Source organism: Pseudorasbora parva, chromosome 5 (assembly GCF_024679245.1).
Source record: "Pseudorasbora parva isolate DD20220531a chromosome 5, ASM2467924v1, whole genome shotgun sequence".
Classification (NCBI taxonomy): Eukaryota; Metazoa; Chordata; class Actinopteri; order Cypriniformes; family Gobionidae; genus Pseudorasbora; species Pseudorasbora parva.
In genome coordinates, this window is record NC_090176.1 from 38,711,208 (window position 1) to 38,735,546 (window position 24,339).

General features: G+C 37.7%; 1 protein-coding gene across 3 annotated transcripts in view; it reads right to left on the minus strand.

The window, feature by feature from the left end:
- Positions 1-14,475: 14,475 nt before the first annotated feature.
- The window catches only part of ralba (v-ral simian leukemia viral oncogene homolog Ba (ras related)), a 146,542-nt gene continuing 136,678 nt past the window's right edge, over positions 14,476-24,339 (minus strand). For all 3 annotated transcript variants that reach the window (XM_067444233.1, XM_067444232.1, XM_067444231.1), the window contains 4 exons: positions 19,635-19,804; positions 19,265-19,473; positions 18,953-19,130; positions 14,476-15,564 (listed from right to left, as the gene is read on the minus strand). In XM_067444233.1, the coding sequence (XP_067300334.1) occupies positions 15,442-15,564; positions 18,953-19,130; positions 19,265-19,473; positions 19,635-19,748 (624 nt within the window). In that variant the 5' untranslated portion in view covers positions 19,749-19,804 and the 3' untranslated portion in view covers positions 14,476-15,441. The remainder of the gene's footprint in view (positions 15,565-18,952; positions 19,131-19,264; positions 19,474-19,634; positions 19,805-24,339) is intronic.

Genomic DNA, 24,339 nt, shown 5'->3' on the forward strand with positions numbered 1-24,339 from the left:
TTTGCAAAAACATCCCTGCATTTCATCACGATTGATTGATGTAGCAGTTTATGCTGACGATTATGAAGCCAACACCCCTAGACATTCAATTACATGTTTATGTGTGTAATATTGATTTTAATACTAAATCAATTACTCATTTTCCATGACTGACATCTAGTGTGCTTCTGTTTGCAGCTGGTGCTGTTGAAGCCGTACTCTGAGAGCACAGATAAAATATGGCATGTTGCACAACACTTGGTGATTATTTTTTTATTTTTTTCATTTTATTTCATGTGACAGAGTTGTAGTCTAGGCTATCTTTCCTCTGCATGACCGTCTCTACCTCTATTACCCTGTGGTGTCGGGGTCAACAGTCAAAGGCACCTCTGTTCATCCCTCTGTGCCACCATAGCCCCCATTATGTGTTGCATGGGACCCAGTTTCAGTCCAGGCCATTTGTCACGTCCAACAAATAACCCACAATCATTTAAAGTCAAAAGTGGCATTGTGCATGGTTGGTTAGCAGTGACCGTCAAAAGAACTTTTTGGAATGGTGCCCAGAGGAACAGGGTCTTGTTTGACTGCCTTATAATCCCTCTTCTTATTTTGAGATGAAATGAGTGCTTAAAAAATTTACTAATGCACTTTGTCAATGCTTAAAGTAATCACCACATTGTTGACGTTGGGCACATTATTGAATTTTGGCAGGTAAATATGACATACAAGTGCAATCTGTCAATGTGACCTTTTTGATTGGTTTTAATAAAATTGTTACAGCTTCAAAAATGCATTTTCTTGTTATAAAATGAATGCTTTTGAAAATAAATTGAAAAACAAAACAACAAATTGTAAAAATTATAAGAAAAATAGCTAAAACTTTACCACAAAAAAAAGTTTTAAATGTTCAAATAGATATCTGAATGCATACTTATGCGAAAATCTGAATAACTATCTTTAGGACCCAGGAGAACAGTTCATGTGCTCCATATAGAGCTATAAGGCCATCTAGTGTCAAGAATCATGAAATATCATTTCTGAATTTACAGGGTTATGCATGAAATGGTGAGTTATTTTAAATTGAAAGCTGCACTATGGAACTTTCCGTCCACTGGAGGGCGCCTATTCAAAACAAATGCGTAGTTTGATGATGCAACGTGTGAGCGCAGCATCTTGGGAGATGTCGTCTTCTCATCACAGCCGGTGGAAAATAGGACTCAGGCAGAAATCACGTTCATGCATGCGGTTATTAACATTACTGTAGTCTAAAGCAGAGCAGGACCGAGACCTGAGCACAGCTGCTAGAGCGATTGTTAAACAAATACCCGCCACGCGAATACCGGGACTTTTATTATGACGGGAGACAGTCGCCGGTCGCCTGCACTGATCAGCTCTTCCGGTTATGATTTTGAGGTAATGGAGCTCTGTTTATCATATTAGATACATTTAAGTGGGTTTAAAACGATGTTATGACGTTACTCTGTGTGTTCACTTGTTCACACTGCTAAGAGTAAAGCGCTCCTGCCAAATAAAAGCCAAAACCGAGGGTAACGCAGATATGACGCAATTGACAGGAGACTCTGTCAAATGCAATGCTGAAACGTCCCTGTCCTTAGTTAAAATCGCAATTTTCTCACAATTTACAAATAGTTGGAAACATCTGGGATATTGTAAGAACTCAACTGAACAAAATATATAACACTGGCCTAGTGTTTTTTGGATATTTTACTGCAAAAATACTACATAGTGCACCTTTAAGTGGTACGAATGTGAAGAATGTGCTTAAATGATTAGTTATGTGTTATTTATTGATAAAATCAATTGATTAAAGTTAAATAAAATAAAAAATAAAATCTACAAAAACTTTTTTTGCTTTAAAAATAGAATAAAATATATAAAAATTAAATTAAATTTGAATTCTGGACAAAAAAATATATGTTTAAAGTGGTAATTTTGACTCACAAGGGAAGGATTTGTTATAAAGTGCGAGGCAAAGGAAATATAGGAAAACAATGCACAGTTATCTAATATTGACCAATAACAATAAATACATACGAATGTGTATATGATTTTTTAAAGATATGATACTAAAATATTGCAACTGTTTTTACTTAAAATCCCAAATAATAACATTTGAAATATTGGCATTTGCTACATATGACATGGGCATTAGAAATTAAATGAACATTTGAAACGCAAGCGCACACAAGACGAGAGCCAGATTAAGATGCTGGAGACATCAAAGTCTGAATGAAAGGCTGCCTAATTCTTTATCATCACATTACAACAAGGGGAAGACAGATGCATGCAGAGCTGTTCTATCAGTCAGGTGATTACCACTCCCTATGGAATACACCGCTGTCATAGGCACCTCTATTAGCCACTGTATGACTGCAAGATGCAATTAGGACCACCACAGAAAGCTCCGACTGTCATGCACCACATATATTATAAAAATAATTGTAAAATACACACATATATATTATTATGTACAAAGTGAAACGTTTGAAAGTTTGATTTTGATGAGTAAATCACAAACGTATAGCCTACTTGACAACTGCATCTTACATCAGGTAAAGTATAATATTAGACTATTAAACTAACCAACAAACAAAGCACTTTACTGCAAATTGAGAGAATAAGGATGGAACCTAGTGTATGGAGGGATCTGTAGCTGTATGTTTTGTTTAAGGATACAGCAAAAACTGACAGGCTGTCAGTTTCCACAATGTTGAAGGGCTTCAGCAGTCAGTGGCAGCAAAAACAGGCTGCATTTGTATTCAGCCAAAGTTTAAGCTACATAATTGGTTGACTGTGTTGTGAACTTCTTTATCCCATGGGACATGATATCTCTCCCAGACTCACAAACTACCACTTTACCACAGAGGTCATGGGAGAATAAAAAACAAATTTGGATTCTTGTTTACATAAAGTTTCTCCTCTTTCTTTAAAGGGATAGTTCACCCAGAAATGAAAATCCTGTCATTAATTACTCACCCTCATGTCGTTCCAGACGCGAAAGACTTCCGTTCATTTCAGAACGCAAATGAAGATCTTTTTGATGAAATCTGAGCTCTCAGACCCCTCCATAGACAGCCTACGCCATTGCAACTTTAATGCTTCAAAAAGTTTTTTTTCCAATCAAGAGATTGGAAAACTAATCCAATGAATTGAGTGGGTTAGTCCCAATTTTCTGAAGAGACTGAGACTCTGACGCTTTTCAATGATGAACAGATTTAGTTTATGCATTTACTTACTTATAAACATTAGCTGTGTCTCATTTCAGAAGGCTGCGTCCTCCGGAGGTCGCATTCGAAGGGTGCATACGTCATAAGGCCGTCTCATTTCAAAAAATCCTTCACGGCTGGAGATAACCCACAATTCTTTGCGTCTCCGTTAACAACCGTCATATTTTTTTTAATATGAAAAAACGGCACCACCGCCAGATATACATGCGAGCGTAGGTGTGGTGTTTAAATTTAAGTAGTCCAAGCTTTTTTTTTTTTTTTTTTTTTTTAAGCTCTATACCTCAAACAGATAGTTGTGGTAAACAGGATTACAACTGTTTAGTACATTTTAAACGTTTAGAACAGTACATTGCTGTCAAGACAAGAAACATTTCATAGTCATTTTCAAGTTATAAATAATTTTCATTCATATAACTGCCGTGAGAGCACAACGAGGCTCAACTTGTTGGCATAGCAACGCGATACTTCCTGCCTGTGTGTCCTACGAAGGACGTCTCGTTTAATTCTGATTGAGGACACTCCGTATACTGCATCCTGCACAGGATGTGTCCTCCGGAGGATGCAGCCTTCGAAATTTAACGAAATGAGACACAGCTATTGATAATATAAACGGAAGCTCAACCCGCTCTCGCGGAAGTTCAAAGGTGCTATGTAACCAATGAGGTTCTTTCATGGTGGTACGTAGTGATGGCCAAATGAAGCGTTTCAAAGCATTATTGCTTTCTGATACAATTGTGTCGAAAATGGTTCGTTACTCGAAGCTTCATTCAGATAGAAATTGCAGCACCATCTCCTGGTGAAGTAAATGTAATGCAACAAAGCTGACAACCATAAAATGCAAGTAGGGTTATGTTCACGCCCCGTTTGTTACGGTTTACCGAGGCGATCAAAGCTGAAACAGTGTTTGTGCTGTGAAGCTCATTTATGTAGGTACATTTTACAGATACTGAGGAATTTCATGTGTTCACCTTGATAATAAAACATTAATGATGTGTGCGTGTATAATTATTTCTTTAGACAAGGACAGAAGATCAGACCAGCTTTAAAAAGCTGGAAACCATCACAGAAATTCTATTGGTTTCTATTAAAATACCAATAGGAACCGTTGGCTTTTACAATTTAAACCACTACAGATTTTTTTTTTTTCTTTGTGTGTGGGACATATTCCATTAGGATGTGATGCCCCCACCAATAGAACCCAACACATATCAGAAGAGACCCGCAGAGACCACAATAATTCCCATTACAACCAATAAAATTCCCATGAAAACCATTAAATGCAATAGAATTTCAGTAAAAGAGTTTTTTATTTATTTTTGTGTTATTTTATTTATTTATATATTTTTTAGCATGGCAGTATCATACAGAAATACAGCCGGCAGGTTTCAAACCTGTCAACACTGATTGGGCTGTCAAAGCAGTCAGGTGGTTCACTACAGGAGTGAAGCAGTTTGTTTGCTTCAGAAGGCATTTTCACGTGACTAGTGACGTAATGATACAAGCTCCGAAGCAGTGGTTCATTTCAAGGACCGTTCGAGTTTGAAGCAAGCTTCGGAGCATCGGTGTCAGACGTAACATCACTAGTGGTACGTGTAACGGCAGCTTATATGTCAGCTGATCAATGTTTATGTGAGTAAACGCCTGAACTAAATCTATTAAGGGGTCAGAAAAGCTCTTCAAAAATATCTTCCTTTGAGTTCTGAAGACGAACGTCTTGTGGGTCTGGAACAACATGAGTGTGAGTAATTAATGACAGGATTTTCTTTTCTGGGTGAACTAACATTTAAGGTCGATTGAGGGACATAAAGACAGCTTAAAAAAAAAGCTTCAATGTGATGCTTGCATTTAATTAGTATCCATTTTAAAACCATCTTAAGACATCTGCAAACTGTTCCAGTCATTAAATTTCGAGTTACATTTATTTGAATGTTGTTTTACTAAAAAGGTTAACTAGAAACGTGATTAGCCATGTTGTGCTGTGAGAGATTTCAAATAACAGTAGCATATCGTGAAGGGATAGTTAACCCAAAAATTAACATTTTGCTATTACTTACTCACCCTCAAGTTGTTCTAAACTAAAGTTTTTTTTCTTCTGCTGAACACAAAAGAAGATATTTTAAAGAATGGTGACCAGTTGCCAGCACCCATTGACACCCAATAGGAATATACTATAGAGTACCAGATACTATGGAAGTCAGTGGGGTCCATCAAAACTCATAAAGATTTAAAGGGATAGTTCACCCAAAAATGGCCTTATTATTTACTCACCCTTAAGCCATCCTAGGTGTACATGACATCTTTCTTTCAGACGAATACAATCTGAGTTATATTAAATAAGATCCTGGCTCTTCCAAGCTTTAAAATGGTGGTGAATGGGAGCCCAAAATTTGAAAGCCAAAAAAGTGCATCTGTCCATTATAAAAGTTTTCCACACGGCTCCAGGGGGTTAATAAAGGCCTTCTGGAACGAATCAATGGGTTTGTGTAAGACAAATATCCATATTTAAAACTTAATAAAATATAATATAGTGCCAAACCTCTTTCGTAACGGCACTCGAGGTTCAAAACGCTTCCACCTGACGTCATACGCGATGACACGTCAGTTATGTTTTTTCCCTACATTGAATACAGCTGCCATTATAAAGCTTGGATTAGCCAGGACATTTTGAATATAACTCAGATTGTATTTATCTGAAAGAAGAATGTCATACACACCTAGGATGGCTTGAAGGTAAGTAAATCATGGGGTCATTTTCATTTTTGGTTGAACTATACATTTAAGTGATGAGTGTCATCAATATTCATCCTTAGAAATAAACTACAAATCATTTTTGTAGGCTAAACAGACAACATCTTCATCTTTATAATAGTAACATTGTAAACTCCTAGAGCTTCTCAGTACAGGAAACAGTCATTGAAATGTTCTGGAAAGTGATGTGCTTAGACTGAGAAAAAAGTGTATTATGCTGCAGGTGTTTCAAGTCCCACAATATTCCTCTGTGGTCTGTCAAATTTCACCATTAGTCGCTGTCATATTCTAATGCCTTAAGGTCAGGTCTACTCTGTCAGCTGGATTTATCACATTTCAAACCCATCAAGATATATCATCCGACATTCCTCCAGGAAATTTAACATCATGATAATCCATTATTTTTGTGCTCAATCTACATCACTCCAGTTTTTCGTCAGCCACTCGTCTGCAACTGCATTCAGAGGAGTGCCCTACACGAAACTTCCTCCTTGCAGTGTGTCTAGTTCAGCCAGTGCAATAATGACCTCCTCTGGGACCAGGGCATCTGTCCGTAATGCCTGGTTGTTTGCTCTAATAGGAGTTTGCCATTCTGTGTGTTAACACTAACAGCTCTGACACCCATATAATGTGCCGTCCACCTCTTCTTTAAACCTTATGATTGGTCGACGGGATTCAGATGAAGAGATGTCATTACATCCAATCTAGCGCCATCAGAGGCTCTTTCAGCAGGCGGATAAGAAGGCAGTGTCTCTAAATTGCAAGGTGGAGGTAAAATTAGACAGTGGGGGGAAAAAGAAGAATAAACACTTGAAAACATGGCTGCATTTTTGTTATTCATGGAAAACATGAAAAGATGCGGTTTTCAAAAAGCATCTATTGACTAGTTCTGGAAACTTAAACTTCTTCCCTATTTAAAGCTTTCATGGAAGTCTTCCAATTTATTTAGTCCACTGTCTTACAAATCAATCAGTGCAAAGACTAATGACTAAAACTTTGACATGACGGTCAACCACATCTCGGCTGATTAAAGGCGAATCCAACAAAGTAAAAAGCATCATTAGTCTCGAGGCTTTTTTTTTTTTAAATTTACCGTCAGATATCCTTTAAGCTTCTGTCTGAAAATACTGAAATGAATGAAAAGCCATTAAGATCAACTAATGAGTCCTCGCTGACCCTTGATAGATCATCAAGAATGCATCACATTTATGTTGAGTTTGTTTTATTCACCAAAATGTTAACTTTACACTGTGTTAATGGGTCATGCTGTAATTAGATCTCATCGGAAGAGGTTTTCAGCTTGGACGTCTTGTGCTTGACCTGATTCTGCGGGTAATTAGCAGTTTCTCTGAACGCTGTTTATGTGGTTGTTGAACAGGGCTGTACTCCCAGTGCTATACGCTGTAGCTCATCTCTTAAGTCCTCACAACAATGGAAAACAGCATTATGAATATGCAAAGGAGCAGGTCCCCTCCAGGCCTGATAAACGGAAGCAGCGAGCTCCTATGATTAGATTTCCTCCACCCCATTGTGGGAGAGTTGTCGGAGACATGAGCTAAGTCATGAGAACAACAGTTAAATTAATATAGATTAAATAGTTCATTTGAACTGAACAACATTTTTTTTTTTTATCATTTTAATATTGAAATAATACTCAGGGAGAATTTCAAGTCATGCCATTTTCAGTAAACTATATCTTTTTGACAAAGTAATTTGGGTCAATTTATTTACATTTCTGAATCTGAGAATGACTTCCATCTAAAGCAGCTTACAGTACATCACATTGTATTTAAAACCAAGAACTTGGAGTTTGTTCCATTGCGTTGAGCTACAGAAGCACTATAAAAATAAGTCATGAAAAACATGCAGCGCCTTGACTTAGCTCTGCATCTGACCTAATACCATAAATCAACTCTGAGGTGTTTCATTGTACATCTGTGAAACTTTAAAAGTGTCAGAGTCTTTTCATCTTTACTGTCCTACTTTGCCATTTCATCCTCAGGAAAGAAATAGTGGTCAGTGGCAGTAACAACTTACACCGTGCTCCAGCAAGACCATGCAGGTCTTAACATCTAATATCCGCAGGGCTCGAGCCTCTGTGTGACAGTCTCTGGGCTGAGCACTGATTCACTTTTTCCCTGCTGATATTTCCATCTCAGCCGCTATCAGTTAATGAGAGTCAGACTGTGGTTCTGCACCTGCGGAGAACTGCAGAATCAATCTGGAGGACTGCTGGACTACAAAGTGATCTTCAGTACCATGGACAGAGATTCAATCATTAGCCTACAGCCTCATCTGTCTTGACAAAAGGAGCATTATGCTAAATAACACATTTAAATGCTGTAATGACATTTCACACAGGTAACACAATTATATTTGTTTGAAATGGATAAAGGCATAAGTTAGGCAAAATAAAATCCTTGCACCACTTTTCAGTGAACTTTTAAAAATATATTTTTTTAAAGGATGATTTGGCAGCCATGATGGATGGATGGATGGATGGATGGATGGATGGATGGAAAATTGATAGAAATAATAGATATAAAGTATGGATGGATGGATGATAGATGGTCTTTGCTAGAAAGAATAAATGGGTGGATGGAGGGATGAATAATAACTGATAGAGAGAATAGATCAAAAGGATGATGGATGGATGATATATAATAATTAATAGAAAGAAAAAGATAGAAAGAATGGATGGATGGATGAATAGAGAACAATTGTTAAAGTTAACAACTGATAGAAAGAATAGATTGGATGGATAGATGATTAATAGAAAGAATAGATGAATGGATGGGTGGATGGAGAACAATTGATAGAAAGGATGGATGGATGGATGGATGGATGGATGGATGGAGAACAATTGATAAATAGTTAACAGCTGAGAAAATAGATCGGATCAATGGATAGATGATAGTTCATAGAAAGAATAGATGCGTGGGTGGGTAGATGGAGAACAATTGATAGAAAGAATATATAGAAAGGATGGATGGATGATAAATAAAAATTGATAGAAAGAACAGATAAGATGGATGGATGGAGAACAATTGATAAAGTTAACAACTGATAGAAAGAATAGATGAATGGATGGAGAACAATTGATAGAAAGAACAGACAGAAAGGATGGATGATAGATAATAATCAATAGAAAGAAAAGATGGAAAGGGTGGATGGGATTATAGATAATAATCAATAGAAAAGATGGATGGATAGCCGGATGGAGAACAGTTGATAAAGTTAACTGATAAAAAGAATAGATTGGATGGATGGATGGATGGATGGATGGATGGATGGATGGATGGATGGATGGATGGATGGATGGATGGATGGATGGATGGCTAGATAATTAATAGAAAGAATAGATGGATGGATGGATGGATGGATGGATGGATGGAGAACAACTTAAATAAATGTAACAACTGATAGAAAGAATAGATTGGATGGAATAGATAGATAGATAGATAGATAGATAGATAGATAGATAGATAGATAGATAGATAGAGATAGATAGATAGATAGATAGATAGATAGATAGATAGATAGATAGATAGATAGATAGATAGATAGATAGATAGATAGATAGATAGATAATTCAAAGAAAGAATAGATGAATGGATTGGTGGATGGAGAACAATTGATAGAAAGAACAGATAGAAAAGATAAATGGATGGATGATAGATAATGATATAAAGAATAGATGAATGGATAGATTGAGAACAATCGATAGTAAGAACAGATAGAAAGGATGGATGGCTGGCTGGAGAACAACTTATAAATAAAGTTAACAACTGATAGAAAGAATCGATTGGATGGATGGATAGATAAGAAAGATGTTAGGGTACTTCTCAATTAACTGCTTTGTATAATTTCTTTCAAACAATGCAGACATCATGTGCAAATAAACAGCCCAATCAGTGCGGTGCCTCTGAATCTCTGTGATTTCCTCAGACCGTGGAGTGGAGTGTGGCATTTATCAGTTCTCGTCTAAGATGAGCAATTTGCAGCCTGTGAAATAATAGCTTTAAGATTTATTTGAAGTATTGTTCAGCGAAGAAACCGGAGATGGAATATTCAGCCTAGAGATATTAGCAAAGGGTATTGCTTTCTTTACAGAAAAATATGGCTGCAATAATCCTCAACACAAAAAGCTGAATTTTTTAATAAGAGTCTAATACAAACACTCGAGTGAATATAAGAGCAGCGCAACAGATCCACAGTGACAGAGTAATCGTATCAGGGAAAATGTCATGTGCCTTATTAGTGTCTACCTGCGGATAGATGGAAATCGGCGGCTGACCTCTTTGCTTTCTTGCAACTCAGATTTAGTCAGAAATCATTACATAAAAAAAGAAAGATCAATCATAGAAATATTCTTTTTAGAAGACAGAAGCAATGGAGTGGAGGAGGGGAGTAGCAGGATGCTTATGTGCTAAATATGAGAAGGAAAATATCCCTCTATTATCTTATTTTTAAAGGTTCGCTGGCGTTGGGCTTCATAGCGGTGATATGGGTACATAAACTCACAGAGAACTATAAAAAATGCCTAGAGGGAGACTTCTTGAGACATTTGGTTGGCTGCTTCAGCCTCTGAACTGTAACCACACCCACAAATGTTCCCCAAGATTGTCTTAAAATGAGACTAATATCAGTTCAGCTCAGTTTTCAGCACATACTTTTGTTGTAATGGTTGCTTTAATATAAACAACGGAAAGCTGTCATAAACATCAAGATATCTTAAGGACATTGAAACAATGATGACAACATCAATCATCTAGCTACACAAAGTTTATGAATAGCCATTGTGCAAAGCGTGAATCCGAAAAACATTTGAAAGAAGCCTTTTGAACAGTTTAATATACAATCTTAAATCCACTCATCCACTACTGCTCTCTTCCAAACAGGACTAAACTATCTTTTAAAGGTGTGAAACAGCCTGAGACACAGAAAGTAAATGATCTATTATTCATAATGTTCCCACATGTTTTGTTGTTTTGTATAGGTTTGTACTAATAAAACGTCATAATAACTTCAGCAGAGACTTTGTCTAAAACATAATAGCCAATCTTATACTGTTCATTTTTATTTTTTAAATGTCTGAAACACAATATATTTCCAAAAGTATTGGGACACCCCTTTAAATCATTGAATTCATGTGTTCCAATCACTTCTATGGCCACAGGTGTATAAAATCAAGCATCTAGGCTGCACGCAGACTGCTTCTATAAACATTTTTTGAAAGAATGGGTCGCTCTCAGGAGCTCAGTGAATTCAAGCGTGGTACTGTGATAGGTTGCCTCCTGTGCAATAAGTCCATTCGTGAAATTTCCTCACTACTAAATATTCCACGGTCATCTGTTAGTGGTATTATAACAAAGTGGAAGCAATTGGGAGCAACAACCACTTAGCCACAAAGTGGTAGTTCATGTAAAATCACAGAGCGTGTCCAGTGTATGCTAAGGCACACAGTGCGCATAAGTCGCCAACTTTCTGCAGAGTCAATAGCTACAGACCTCCAAACTTTGTGTGGCCTTCAGATTAGCTCAGGAATAGTGTGTAGAGAACTTCATGAAATGGGGTTGCATGGCCAAGCAGCTGCATCCAAGGCTTACATAGGTAAGTGCAATGGAAAGCATTGGATGCAGTGGTCTAAAGCACACTGCCACTGGACTCTAGAGCAGTGGAGATGTGTTCTCTGTGACTAATCACACGTCTGGGTGTGGAGGTTGCCAGGAGAACGGTGTTTGCCTGACTGCATTGTGTCAAGTATGAAGTTTGCTGGAGGGGGGATTATGGTGTGGGATTGTTTTTCAGGGGTTGGTCTTCGCCCCTAAGTTCCAGTGAAAGGCACTCTTAATGCTTCAGCATACCAAGACATTTTGGACAATTTCAGGCTCCTAACTTTGTGGGAACAGTTAAAGGATGGCCCCTTTCTGTTCCACACCGGTGCACAAAGCAAGGTCCATAAAGAGATAGATGAGCGAGTCTGATGTGGAGGAACTTGACTGGCCTGCACAGAGTCCTGACCTCAAACCAAGAGAACACCTTCGGGATGAATTAGAGCGGAGACTTCTTGTCAAACATCAGTGCCTGACCTCACAAATGCACTTCTAGAAGAATGGTCAAAAAATTCCCAACACACTTCTAAATCTTGTGGAAAGCCTTCCCAGAAGAGTTGAAGCTGTTATATCGGATGGATGGATGGATGGATGGATGGATGGATGGATGGATGGATGGATGGATGGATGGATGGATGGATGGATGGATGGATGGATGGATGGATGGATGGATGGATGGATGGAGATATATCAAATCTTGTGACTTTGCTTTTCCCTGATAACACTCTAATGGCTTGAGATGATGTACAAAGAAATTCAATTCATGAAAAAGCAGGGACGGTTCCTCACTGATAATGGAAAAGGGCCCTTGGTCTCAAAACGTAATGTTTCTTAATTACAGAAGAAAACACATGCATAACCATGGCTAATTGTAGTCTCTATTAAAGTACTTATTGGCCATTACTAAATGCCATGTACATGTAACAAATGGCCTACATTAGAATCTGTTCATGCAAAGCACTGATCCTGATCAATATATTCAGAAATAGTTGCATATGGCTGCCAGCAGCACAATCTGAATCAGTGTCTGTGGAAACAGCACGACTGCCATCCAGTGGTTCATCAGCACTACTGATATAGCAGAGGTGTCTCTGTCCGTCTGATTCTCTGCCGGTAGAGCAGAATATCCATGATGCAGCGGTGAAAACCCACATACAGTTCCAACATGATTATTATCTTGGGGTGAAATATTGATATTCTCTACCTCTCTGATTTTTCTATACAGTCCAACAGATAATACAGTGCTGATCAATTTGAGATCCAACACTACTACTAATAACACCATTCTTATTAATAAACAAATACTTTTTTTTAAATAATAATTATATGATATATAATTATATAATAATGACATTATCTATAATAATGATAACAAATTAAATATTTAATAAATGAATTATAAATAAATAATGCAGTAGCAAAGTCGTTAGTTATTACCCTAAAAAAACACTATTGTTATTAACCAGCTTCAAATGCTGGCGTGATGTATCCGATTTTCAAGCAGAAGGAGCTGGATAAAATATTCTGAATGATCCCATCTACAATCAGACTGGTGATGAAGCTTGGAATCATAATCACAACATGTTCGTTCGTTGGCCAGAGGAGAACTGGGCCCCCGACTGAGCCTGGTTTCTCCCAAGGTCTTTTTCTCCATTCTGTCACCTAAAGGAGTTCGGCTCCTTGCCACTGTCGCCTTTGGCTTTCTTAGTTGGGGACACTTAATATTCAACAATATTGTTCATTTGATGGCACTGATTGGATGAGACCTGTGGCCAGTTGCATAAACAGCCCTTATGTGAAGACAGTGTCTTAAAGGGAAAGTTCACCCAAATTAATTTGATGTTTATCTGCTTACCCCCAGGGCATTCAAGATGGTGTGCTTTTTTGAGCTTCAAACTTCACTGCCATCATAATGCTTGGAAACATCATAATAATAATGTGTTCGACTTATATAGCGCTTTTCAAGGCACTCAAAGCACTTTACATTGAAGGGGGGAATCTCCTCAACCACCACCAATGTGCAGCATCCACATCAGGGTATATTATGTATGGTATATATAACTCTGTTCATCAGAAAGAAGAAAGTCATCATAGGGGTATATGATGCCTTGAAGGTGAGTAAATCATGTGGTCATTTTCATTTTAAAGTAAACTACTCATTTAACAGTTTGTGCGTTTGCTCGGTGGCTACTATGAGACACTTGTTGAACACTGCAGTAAACTAGATGTATATTATCATGACGGGACTGGACACAGTCGCCGGGTGCCTGCACTGATCCGCTCTTCCGGTTATGATTATGAGGTAATGCAGCTCTGTTTATCATATTAGATACATTTAAGTGTGTTGAAAATGATGTTATGACGTTACTCCGTGTGTTCACTTGTTCACACTGCTAAGAGTAAAGCGCTCCTGCCAAATAAAACCCCAAACTGAGGGTAGCGCAGATATGACGCAATTGACAGGCGACTTCCTCAGACGCTATCCTGAAACGTCCCGGTCCTTAGTTAAAATAGCAATTTTCTCACAATTTACAAATAGTTGGAAACATTTGGGATATTGTAGGTACTCAACTGAACAAAATATATAAGACCGGCCTAGTGGTTTTTGGATATTTTACTGCAGAAATACTACATAGTGCACATTTAATTAGTTTTCTGTCAATGAATGTATCCTGTTGCTCACCTGTCTAATAAAGCGTTCTTGGCATTTCAATGTTTTACTAATTAAACAGGGAATCGAGGGTAACGCAGGTACGATTTCATTGATAGGTGACGCATAGACACGCTCCATGTCCTGGTTAAAATTGCTTATTTCTGTGGATTTAAACATTCTTGGAAACATTTTCTACCAAATTCTTTAAATCTTTAAAGTAAAGAACAAGTCATACAAAGGAGGAAATGTTTATTTGGCAACATACTTGACATTTTTCTTCTAAAGCAGAGGAAATCTACAATACAAATTGCAGTCTAGGTTAGGTGATATTTGTATAAAAGCGGTTTTAAATGACTGGTGAAACCGCAGCTCCAAGATCAGAGTGCTAAACAAACACTAAATAAAATGCATCTTGCGTTCAGTCTGAAAATGTCATGATGCTTCTTGGCACATTTTCACACAGAATACATTCTTCTCATAAGTGGTGGCAATGTAACAAGTTCTACAAAAATATTTCAATAAAACACAAGCATAAAGGCAGATCAGTTCACATGTTAGTAACTTGCAGTTAGGCGTGAGGACTTCCTGAAAGATATACTTTTGAACCACCAGGGGGCGCTAATAATACACGCTTCGGCATTCTGTCCTCAGTACCACGTGTGCTTTTCAATGGCGTCATTCATAGACAGTTTGAAGTTGAAGATCACAGTACTATGACATCTTCATCCACAAAAACATTTCTTGCTCTCTATACCATGATGGTGTCAACAGGTGTCGAAATAAAAATGGTTAGATAAAAAAAAAAAAAAAAAAAACTAACACAAAAATACTCTAAAGGTGTTCACTAAAAAATTAATAAGATAACTTTGCCTCCTAAAAACTGTGAAGGGAAAGATATTATAAAGTTAGTGTTGGGCTCATGTTGGCCAACTACATTTGACAAAGTCCTAAAGTGCCACAGTCTTCTTTAACCAGTAGCTTTAACCATATAGTGGTCGTCGTCCATTAAAATGTATGCAATACCATTCAATTTAGTTATTTGAAATGAAGTAAGCAAATAAAACACTGTGATAAAGGCTTACCTTGGCCAGTACAAAACCTTACAGATCAAGTTTTTATTTTAATAAAGAAAAAAGCTTTCTTATGGAGTTTCCCCACAGAATTGAGTAGATTTGGTGAGGAAAAGTCCAAGTGTAGTTCAAAGTAAACAGCATCGCTCTTTGAAGCTCTTCTTATTCTTCTTATTTTTTCCCTTCCCGTTTTTGTCCTTATTTTCTGACATCTTTTTAGCACGGACTTCCCTCATTAGATCAAAAAATACCTTTGGAGAAACAAAGGGTTCATTATTGCACAGTATGACTAGATTATATGAAAATGAAAACTATCATAAAAATAAAATAAAAAAAACCCTGTTAAAAATATGTATTAAATAAATAAAAAAAACATTTAGATTAAAGGGAAAAAGACTATTGTTCAAATTGTTATTGTTAAATGAATACTACTAGTGAAATAAATATTTTTTAACAAAAAGCAAGTTTGCAATAGAATTTACAACAACAAAAAAAGAAACCGAAATCATAGTGAGGTACAAAAAAAAAAATGTTTTAAAGACCAACAACCAATAGAATTAAAGAAAAAAAAAGACTTTGTACTTTTTGCTCTAGCCGTGTGAATTGGTCACACTGTGAATTGGTCGCACTACATATTGATGGAATAGTTCCATCAGAGACTGCATTATGCATAAAATAATCCAAAATTGGATTCTGATATGTTTAGTAAACGGCAGCCACCATCATATTTCTGCATTCAAGGCATCTATCAAGTTTTTCAAGTAAAAGCATTTAGAGCCGGAGGGTGAAAAAAACGTTTGAACAGGATGATGTCGTCCAATTTATTCATATTTAGTTTGAATATCATTTTTTTTAAATCTATCAATGCCCTTCAGAAGCAACAGAAAATACTTGCATGTTTCCCGGAAGAAAAATTAAGTACAATTTACCTTGATCTTCAAATTCTAAAGATTTCCACCCCCCGGGACTTAATGCATAGTGTTTCCTTCTGGAGCATCAGTTAATGTTTGAACCTTTTTTTTTTTTTTTTGTCCCTCAGTGAGAAAAGATTAGTTTCATAAAATCGCTGCTGGAAAGGGTTCAAATATGCAAAAGATGCTGAAAAACTGAAGATTTGGCAGGACCTGAATGATTCTTTGGAAGAACATTGGGCAGTTTAACTGCTCAGGACAAGCAAGGGAAACTGTCTATCTTAGGTCTTAATTTCAGATATGATAAGTTAATTTAGGATTTTTCACAATTTTGTATTACAGAAGCAAATCTTGACTTGATTTAGGATTCTTTTAGCCTGGAAATCTAGACACACCCTAGCGGCAGCAAATCTAATTTGCCGCGAGTGTCGTCTAGCAACTCTCTAAACACTTCTGAGCTGTAAAAGCCAAACTCTGGTCGGGCCAATCAAATCATGTATAGAGTCGGTGGGCGGGGCTTAACATAATGATGGCCGAGTTGGCCGAGTTCTAAACACAGAAACTGGCGAACGGCGGTCTTTCGAATCAGCTTTGACCGCGACTCTGGAAGACTTGGAGTTAAGCTTTTCTCTGAGAAAATAAACAACGGCACTGAAGTCATTATTAAAAAGGGAAGATGTGTTCTGAGTTTTGCTGACCGGAAACGGCGAAACTTTAATCTGTCAAAGAGCTCCGCTTCACCTTCATTACTCTGGTTGGTTGTAGCGCTATCCAATCGCGTGCAGAGGGAGTTTGAAAGACAACCGTTTATCCCGCCCCTCGGATTGAGCCCTGTCTATGGTGAGTTTCCAGACCAAACATCTTGATGTGGGTCTGGCATGTCAGGCTAGGATTCTTATCTTACAAAATCTCATCTTATATGCAAATCTTAAACCGCTCCATAGAGTTCAGTGATAAACTGTTAGGTCTGTTCTGAGGTAAACTTAAAATCAAAATGGAGAAACAATGGCATGCTTTTAATTTCAGTGAGTCAGAATTTTTTTTTTTTTTAATTAAATCGCCTTTTGTAAAATAAATAAAACATAAATAAAAAGTAAGTCGTTAGTCATTTTGGTCACGATTTTTTAACTAACTGCAAAATCATGTGTCGTGACAGTCTGTAATTATTTACTAATAATTAACTGTTACTGATTACTGTAATTAAGTATTTTATCATCAAAGCACTGCACATCCTCTGGGTCCTCCAAAAGTATCTCGACCATCAAACATCGCTGCTCTTCAAGTTCATCTTATATAATTCATGAAATGTAACGCTCTCTCAGAAAAGGTATTTTTAATGTGATTTTTACCGATGGATTTCAAAAAGGTTTGAAGTTAGGACACCAGTGGGGTTGTCTTGAAGTTAAGACAGCATTTAGGATTTTTTTGTCAAGTTAGGATGCTTCTGTAATACTACTGTACTACTGTAAAATCCTATCCATAGTTAAGATAAGATTATGCATTTAATAAATGTCCTTCTGTAAGCTTTTGTCCTAAATGCGGTCCTAACTGAAATTGCCATGGTTACCAAACAGATAAGATGGGATTCTAAAGTCGAGATGTTTCTGTAATACGCCCCCTGAACATATGTAAATACATTTTATGTAAAAAATCATTTTCAGGACAGTACTAAATAAAAAATGAACATGAATTTAGTATAATCCATCTTATTTTGTTAAAATCATTAACATTTTTGCTGATTCTGCAAGGGGTATGTAAACTTCTAACATTAAAACTGACATTAAATGCAGAGGTGGACAGTAACTAAGTACATTTACTTGAGTACTGTACTTAAGTACACTTTTTGAGTATCTGTACTTTACTGGAGTATAAATTTTTCAGGATACTTTTACTTTTACTTCACTACATTTTAAAGACAAATATCGTACTTTTTACTCCACTACATTTCTATCAAAGTCGAAAGTCGTTTCTGTAGCAGCTCTGAAAGTCGGAGGATGATTTTTTTCCATCTTTAAAAGGTTTTTTTTGGTGTTGTTGTTTCAGACAGTCTATCAGGAATCACTCTTATAGGGTCATATACATTTACCCAACTTTTGTTTTAACACTGATCAGTTCATAGCAAAATGGAAGAAGACGGTTCTTAGGCACAAGTGTGTGCACCCATAGCCATACTTTGAAAGTACGTTTCAGTTTTTAAAAAAAATCAAGATTAGTTTAGGTGGCATACACTTGGTGCATGTCTTATAAAATATTAAAAATATAAACATCTGGGAGAAAGAGAAGAGTAAAGTTGGGAGAATATCAGATGTGTATCAGTGTATTGGATCTGTGCATTCGGCCTGAAAGTGACAGCAGCTTTGTAAAGAGCTTTGTAACTTATATACAAGTATTTAAATTAGTTTAAGTTAGTCGTATGCTAGTATGTCAGATGGAGCATCACTGACTGGCTTAAACCATGATGACAGTGTGCATTTATACAACAATAATAAAATAATGCATTGGCAGAAAAAAGGAAATGTACTTTTATACTTAAGTACTTTTGAAAACAAATACTTCTGTACTTTTACTTGAGTAAAAATCTATTTGTACAACTTTCACTTGTAACTGAGTAATATTTGACCAGGAGTACTTTTACTTTTACTCAAGTAATGAAGTTGTGTACTTTGTCCACCTCTGATTAAATGTTTAAATTAAGCATCAAAATTCCGGGGGAAAAAAACAAAGTTACCTTGTCCACATTGGCTCGTGTCTTGGCAGAAGTCTCTACATACTGCACACCCCATTCTTCTGCTTTTCCTCTGGCCTCGTCCACTGAAACCTTCCTCCGATCCTCAAGGTCCGACTTATTTCCAACCAAAAGCAGTGGAATCTTATCCTCCTCAGCTTTAACCCGCAGGATCTGTTCCCTGCAAACACACACTGATACACTTAATGTTGAGTGATCCTATTTTCCGACTATACTAGGCCACAATGGGAGATCCAATTTTCTGATTACACTAGCTTACAATTTAAGTAGCTAGAATGGTGCAATACTACTGACCTGAATTCTGCTGTGGCTGTGAAAGACTCGTGCTCGGTTATGGAGAACACCAACAGGAAACCCTCTCCGCTACGGAAATAGTTGTCTCGGATGGCCGCGTAGTCTTCCTGCCCAGCTGTGTCCAAAATGTCAATCTGCACCTCTTCTCCGTCCAACACCACTTTCTTCCTGTAGCTGTCGGCCTTTGTGGGCTCATAATCTTCAACAAACTAAAGAAGAAAAAAATACCAATATCTCTGGTAAAGTAAACAAACCCTCTTGAAGACTAGCAAGTAGCAGCTCACTTCATTTGTCACACTTATAGACCAAGTAGTCTCCTGCATCTACCAGATTTTGTACAACATACAGTCTGTTGACAAACTTGACTTACCTCATCATACATAAACTGAAGTGTGAGGGCGGACTTTCCTACGCCTCCACTGCCCACCATAATGACCTTGTGCAGGACGAGGGAGCTCTGACCCTTACTCTTATTGGCTGCCATATCGAATCGCCTCCCTCAGGTACACCACAAGACGCCCACAGACAAGCTGGCACCACCTGTGGAGAAACAAAGCTATTATGAAGAAGCTGAACCATCAACATGAGCACAGGTATTTATTTTAACTTTCATTTGGATCATGATACATAAATTATACAGTACAAATATACACAGATCACAGGTGGCAGGTAAAGTGAATAACACTGATTATCTCTTCATCACGGCACTTGTTAGCGGGTGGGATATATTGGATATAAGTGAACATTTTGTTCTCAAAGTTGATGTGTTAAGCTTGGAACATGCTGTGCAAGAACAAAGAAATTTGTTTGTTTTCTCGAGGTGGCAAGAACAAGAGCAAAGTTCGTTCTGGCCAGTACATTCCATACTTCACGAGAAAAGCAGGTGCCGATCATCTGATTCTCCGCATTAACCACGCCCACTTTAAATGTCTGACCAATCACACAATAGTTCTTGGACACCCGCAAGAAAAAAGTTCTGCTCAGGCGATGTGTCGAGAACAAGCTGCGAGAACTCCCAAACCAGGGCTGCGAGAACAAAATTATGTCATTTTGTTCTTGCAGCCCTGGGAGAAAGAACTTTTTTCTCTGTCCTTGCGTAGTATGTTGCAGCTTTTAGAAGCAGGAAAAATGGGCAAGAATAATGGAGTCCATGCCTTGATGGGTCAGGGCTGTAATGGCAGCAAAAGGGGCACCAACACATTATTAGGTCATAATGTTATGCCTGATCGGTGCCTTTTATTATGCTAGTTCCAAAGCATTTCATTTTAAAATTAACACTATATTTTAATACAATATTCAGACAATTGTAATGGTAATCCATAAGGCACATTTCTTAATAAATTCACCGTAAAGCACCATAGATATATTTTAAATTAGTATTAAAAATCCTGCTGGATTAAAAAATAGTTTATTGTTTAGTACCAGTAATAAACTCAATATTATTTTAGAGGCAAAACCCCTGGATCGCCTATACTCATTCAAGGGTTACTTCAGTGATTAGCATATAGCTTTGTATCAGTAGAAACTAGGGCTGTCAACAAATATTCTAAATTCGAATATATATTCGCATAATTTTTAAAAAATGAATTTCGAAGGTGAAAATTAATATTCAAATTAAAAAAATTAAAAATAAAAATGGAAGAAAAAAAAAATGTGGAAAAACCCCACCACGGTAGTAGAGGCGTGGCTGTCAACTTTGAGAGTTGACGCGTCTTGCAGTGAAGATGGCAGAAAGTGCAGACCGCGGCAGAGAAAGAGATTTTAACTCTTTCTCAAAAAAAAATTGAGAGAGAGAGAGAGAGAGAGAGAGAGAGAGAGAGAGAGAGAGAGAGAGAGAGAGAGAGAGAGATACTAATTATGTCGACACATAGTGTGAGTGGTTTCTGCTTTAGGTCTGAAGAGAGAGAGTGTTCTGGTAAATCGTTGTTTTGCATCATCTGAGGATTTTTTGGCCAGAGGCTAAAGAGTGCAGTTCAGCATGGGCAGCTGTGGGCATTCATGTAAAAGGAGAGGTACGGAGCAAAGTGCAAAATTCTGTCTTTTCTCAGTCTAGAAGGCACCAAATAAATTTTTTTTTTCACATTTCTACTACATTAATGACCCAGTTTAAATACAGATTCATCTTCCCAGCACTGAAGTACCCCTTTAAGTAAGAGCATCTGACATCTGATCCAGTCTCGACCAGTCTCTGCCATATTTTCAGATATTGTTTGATATTATAGTGTGTGCAATTCAACAACAACGTGAAACTAATCAAGCCGATCACTCTGCAGATGGTATAGATGGATTAATCTCGCAATAACCAACGTGAATTTCACACGTGAATTTTTTGTTTGTTTTGCTGTTGGTCGGGACTGCCTTACAGTCCTGTAGTATGAGCTTACATTTACTTGTCAAATATCATATCAACCATTTTCACATGGTATTACCACAATACATTTGCAAGGGTAACTTTTTTATTTGCATCGTTCTTCTTCTGGGCATCTGCTGCAATGGCCCTAACTTGAAAAAGCACCATCAGGGAAAACACCCATTCATGAAAGTTAAATATTGTGGGAGGAAAGTCCTGGATTTATTTTTATGAGCAGCACTGGTAATTTTCCCATCCACAACATCTACAGATGAGATGAGCACAATAAACCACTTATTATGAATTACTTGGAAAAGTACACGCCATAAAATTAAAAAATCACGTCAACAGAGCGATGCTTGCTTGTAAATGTGAACATGCCACTTAAATCCCATTTTAGAATCACGCAAAATATATACTAATTACTGAAGCTTGGTAATTATTCGTTTCAAATAATACCATTTCATATGGTTCATAATGTGTACAAATTAGTGATATTAATTGAGATGTGTAATTTGTGTATTATATGGTGCATTTTCTTTGGAGACCCACAGCTGATTAATGAGGATGATACCTAATTAGGCATAATTAGGTCTGAAATCCAAACAGCTGGGCTATTTCTGCATCTTGTTATGATTTATAAGACCATCCATATGAGATTAAGAAGAAGACCACAGGAGAATGTTTCATACTAGTCTTTTTGAGCAGAGGAAAGGGGAACATGACCCACTGCTTCCAGCTATTGTTCCTGGTGGTCCCCCCCCCCAAAAAAAAACGCTTCAATAGGAAACTAGGGCACCGTGCAGGAAGACACAGGAATCTGCTAACGAAGGCTTATTTAAAGCTGTCCATTTAAGATGCTCATTGTCCCATTTACAGTCATGTTGGTGTAATATCCTCAAAAAAGGCACATCATATTTAAAGCTGCTGTCTGCAACTTTTGTTGTGTTCAAGATTTACAAAAATTATATAATGTGAATGTACAACATAAATCCTATTTCCAAACCGTGTTTTTGTCTTACCCTGAATCATTATAGTGCACTTATAATACGTATTTATATTGGGACTATTTTAGGCCAGACTGGTAGGTACCACTGTGGAGGAGCACAGTCCCTGCGTGATCCGCCATAGACATAAACAGAGGGCAATGTTCTTCCGCAAGATGCATGCAGTTCTGTTTATTAACCACAAGAGTGCAAAAAGTTACAGACTGCAGCTTTAATATATTAAATACATCCGTTCAAAAGTTTATCTGTAATATTTTTTGAAAATGATTTTGAAATGATTTTTGAAAATGCACTCAAAATGCTCACTATCATTTATTTGAACAATAATATCATGCATAATATATATATATATATATATATATATATATATATATATATATATATATATATATATATATATATATATATATATTATTTTAAAAGCAAATATTGGGAGTGTGTATATGTGTATATATATATATATATATATACACACACACACTCCCAATATTTGCTGCTAAAGTAACATGTCACTTGATTTAAATTTAATGTGTCTTGAATTAAAATGTAACAATACATCGCTGGTGAACAAAAGTATCAATTTCTTTATGCAATTTTATGATTAATTGAAATACATTTCTAACATACAGTTCCTTTAAAGGGGGGGTGAAACACTCAGTTTCAGTCAGTGTCATGTCAATCTTGAGTACCTATAGAGTAGCATTGCATCCTGCATATCTCCGAAAAGTCTTTATTTTTTTTATAATTATATAAGAAAGATGCGCTGTTCCGAGTCTTTCCGAAAAAAGCCGAGCGGGTGGGGGCGTGTCATGTGAGCGGAGCTAAATAATGACGTGTGCAGCAGCGCGCTGCAGTGAGGAAAGTGAGTCGCTCTGTGAGGAAAGTGATTCGCTCTGTGAGGAAAGTGATTCGCTCAGTGAGGAAAGTGATTCGCCCGCCGCGTGAGGAAAGTGATTCGCTCTGTGAGGAAAGTGATTCGCTCAGTGAGGAAAGTGATTCGCCCGCCGCGTGAGGAAAGTGATTCGCTCTGTGAGGAAAGTGATTCGCTCAGTGAGGAAAGTGATTCGCCCGCCGCGTGAGGAAAGTGAGTCGCTCTGTGAGGAAAGTGATTCGCCCGTCGCGTGAGGAAAGTGATTCGCTCTGTAAGGAAAGTGATTCGCTCAGTGAGGAAAGTGATTCGCCCGCCGCGTGAGGAAAGTGATTCGCTCTGTGAGGAAAGTGATTCGCTCAGTGAGGAAAGTGATTCGCCCGCCGCGTGAGGAAAGTGAGTCGCTCTGTGAGGAAAGTGATTCGCTCAGTGAGGAAAGTGATTCGCCCGCCGCGTGAGGAAAGTGATTCGCTCTGTGAGGAAAGTGATTCGCTCAGTGAGGAAAGTGATTCGCCCGCCGCGTGAGGAAAGTGAGTCGCTCTGTGAGGAAAGTGATTCGCTCAGTGAGGAAAGTGATTTGCCTGCCGCGTGAGGAAAGTGAGTCGCTCAGTGAGGAAAGTGATTCGCCCGTCGCGTGAGGAAAGTGCTAATACAGATCGACCGCCGGCCTATCAGTGGGTAAGTCAGTAGCTACTGGTTATATCACCTGTTTAGCATCCTACAAGCCAGCGCTTTGATGGGCGTAGGCTGTTGCTCTCTCTCTCCCTCTCTCTCTCTCACGCGCTTCCGGTAGAATTTTCCGTAAGGCCCATACAAGGAAATTCCGCCCCCACTAACGTCAAAGGGGACG